Raw genomic sequence first — 2669 nt, forward strand, 5'->3', positions numbered from 1 at the left:
CCACGGGGCGGGCTACTCAGAGGAGGACAAGCGGGGCTTCACCAAACTGGTGTACCAGAACATCTTCACCGCCATGCAGGCCATGATCCGCGCCATGGAAACGCTGAAGATCCTCTACAAGTACGAGCAGAACAAGGTGAGGCGGTGCTGCTCGAGTCCTGCAGTAGTCCACAGCCTGTCCTGCAGGCCTTCCGCGTGCGGAGTCGGACCTTTGGGACCCCAGAGAGTGGCATTTCCTCTTACTTTCTTTTGTAACAGCTTTATTGAGAACATTTACATATGAGGTCATCCACTTAAAGTGTGCATTTCACTCATTTTTAACATATTCACGGCATTGTGCAACCATTATCTCTATTTCCAAAACATTCTTATCATACCAGAAAGAAACCGTGTCCCCATCAGCAGTCACCCATCACCCCCCACCCCCTCCAGCCTCCTGCCCCAGCCCCTGACAACCAGGAACCCCCCTCTTTGTCTGTGGATTGGCCTGTTGTGGACGTTTCCCATCGGTGGCATCACACCCTGTGTGTCGTTGTGTGTCTGCTTTTCTCACTGAGCGTCATGTTTTCGGGGTCCGTCCACATGGTAGCGAGTGTCAGGGCTTCTCTCTGTGGCTGAGTCATGCTCTGTGTGTGGATGGACCACAGTTGTTTATCATCATCCGTCGAGGGACATGAGGTTGTCTCTACTTTCTGGCTCTTGCGGACACGCCACTGGGACGTTCGTGTGCAAGTTTCTGTTGTGTGCGCATCCTCGTTCTCCTGGGTGTGTCCCCGGCAGTGGAGTGTGGAGTCCAGGGTCCCTGTTGGTCTGCCCTCTGGAGCGGCTGCCCCCTGCTGGCCGAGCGGTGTTCTCCTACTTGTGCGTCAGAGCCGTCTCTTGCTGGCCTCCTCCCTTGGCTTTCCTTTTGTGGATCTGTTTTCAGGGGCTCCTCATTCAACCCCAGGAGTTGCCCAGGCTGACAGTGGCACCAGAGTCCACATATGTCCCATAGGGTTTATTTACATTAATCCCTTCACTTTGAGGCTTCAGACAGCCAGTTCACCAGATGTTGGCATCTTCCTGCCTTGATGCCCGCTGTTATCAGGGACCCTAGAAGCCCAGTGATGGGTTGGGGGCCTGGCCGGCCTGGCTGTGGGGTCAAGTGTGGGGGCCTGCTGGAGCCTCTCGCCCTCTGATTTGTAAGATCACTTCCACTCGAGGCCCCTCCAAGTCCACCTTTGGTCATGAAATCCAGCAGAGTGTGGAACAGGGATCAGCGGATAGAGGCCTGTCTCTAAATGGCAGCTTTCTCGGCACAGGCCACGCCTGCTCGCTTACCTGTCATTCATGGCAGGGACAGTGTGGCTGTAGGAACAGACCTCTGGTCCCTGATCTCCGTGCATCCACAGTCAGGCAGGTTTTCTGGGGCTGGAGTTGCTTCTCCAGGCCTAAGCTGAGAAGTGGGAGGGGCTGAAGGATTGGCTGTAGGGGAAACTGGAGGCTGGGTGCCACAACTGGGAGGGCAAGGGTTTGGGTTCCAGAGCCCAGGCTGGGGCCCCCTCACTCCCTGTTTGGGGTCCACCCCACTGTGTCTCCTCCCCAGTCACTCAGCTGACTGTGACTGGACCACCCTGAGCACAGGGCTGAAGGGGAAGGGGGGTCTCCTGAGAGCCCTCTGCCCCATGTTGTGTGTGTGTGCACACCAGTGTGTACATGTGTATATGTGCACACATGTGTGGCTCTCTGGGCAGCAGTTCTTGAGGAGCAGGTCTCTTAAGCCCTGTACTCCAGGGTCTGTGGAGGCTCCATCCTGGAGGCGTGAGTCATCGGGCCGCTCCGATGAACCCAGCCTCCACTCCGTGGTAGGTGGCTCTGGCCCCCAGCCCCGTCCCAGCTGCACACAGAGTACCTAGCCCTTCAGAGACCCTGAGGGTTTCCAGAGCCATATGCCCGGAAACGGGGCAGATTCTTCCCGGGTCAGAGCAGCTCTCTGTGCTTTGGTTTCCTCTCCTGTGACCTGGGAATGTGGGAGCTCTGCAGTGTTTGTTCCTCCGTCCTGTTCAGAGCCTACTGTCCCCTCCTTTGGGGCACTGAGGCATGTGGCATTCCTGCTCCTGGGAGCCGCTTCTGTCCTGAGTTTTGCTTTGGGGATCCGGGCCTGGGGAACGGTCACTGCCTGTCACTTTGCGTTGATTTGTGTTCATGAGAAATGGAAGTTGATGGTTCTGAGTCGGCCACTGGCGCCGTGTGTCCCCCCTGCCTACCTCTCCCCCTGCAGGCCAACGCACTCCTGATCCGGGAGGTGGATGTGGAAAAGGTGACGACCTTCGAGCACCGGTACGTGAGCGCCATCAAGACCCTGTGGAACGACCCCGGCATCCAGGAGTGCTATGACCGCCGGCGCGAGTACCAGCTCTCGGACTCCGCCAAGTAGTGAGTGGGGCCGGGGCGTGCTGAAGGCTGGGAAAGGGGATGTGGGGGTGTGGATGGGTGGGGGGTGTGAGTACCAGCTCTTGGACCTCACCAAGTAGTGAGTGGGGCTAGGGCAGTGCCTGGGGCCAGCGGAGGGGAGTGGACAAGGTGTTGGGTGACGCCATCTGCACGCTGCTCTTCAGCTGGGACGTGGACAAGTCACCCAGGGAGGCGGGCATCTGCGGGGGTTTCTGTTGTCTCTGCCCCTTTTCTGT

General features: G+C 58.0%; 1 protein-coding gene across 1 annotated transcript in view; it reads left to right on the forward strand.

Annotated features, from left to right (window-relative positions):
* GNA11 (guanine nucleotide binding protein (G protein), alpha 11 (Gq class)) overlaps positions 1 to 2669 on the forward strand; it is a 27095-nt gene that overhangs the window by 20642 nt on the left and 3784 nt on the right. The window contains exons 11-12 of the mRNA XM_010828435.1: positions 6 to 136; positions 2261 to 2415. Coding sequence (XP_010826737.1) covers positions 6 to 136; positions 2261 to 2415 — 286 coding nt within the window. The remainder of the gene's footprint in view (positions 1 to 5; positions 137 to 2260; positions 2416 to 2669) is intronic.

This window comes from Bison bison, unplaced genomic scaffold (assembly GCF_000754665.1).
Source record: "Bison bison bison isolate TAMUID 2011002044 unplaced genomic scaffold, Bison_UMD1.0 scf7180017864492, whole genome shotgun sequence".
In the NCBI taxonomy this organism is placed as follows: Eukaryota; Metazoa; Chordata; class Mammalia; order Artiodactyla; family Bovidae; genus Bison; species Bison bison.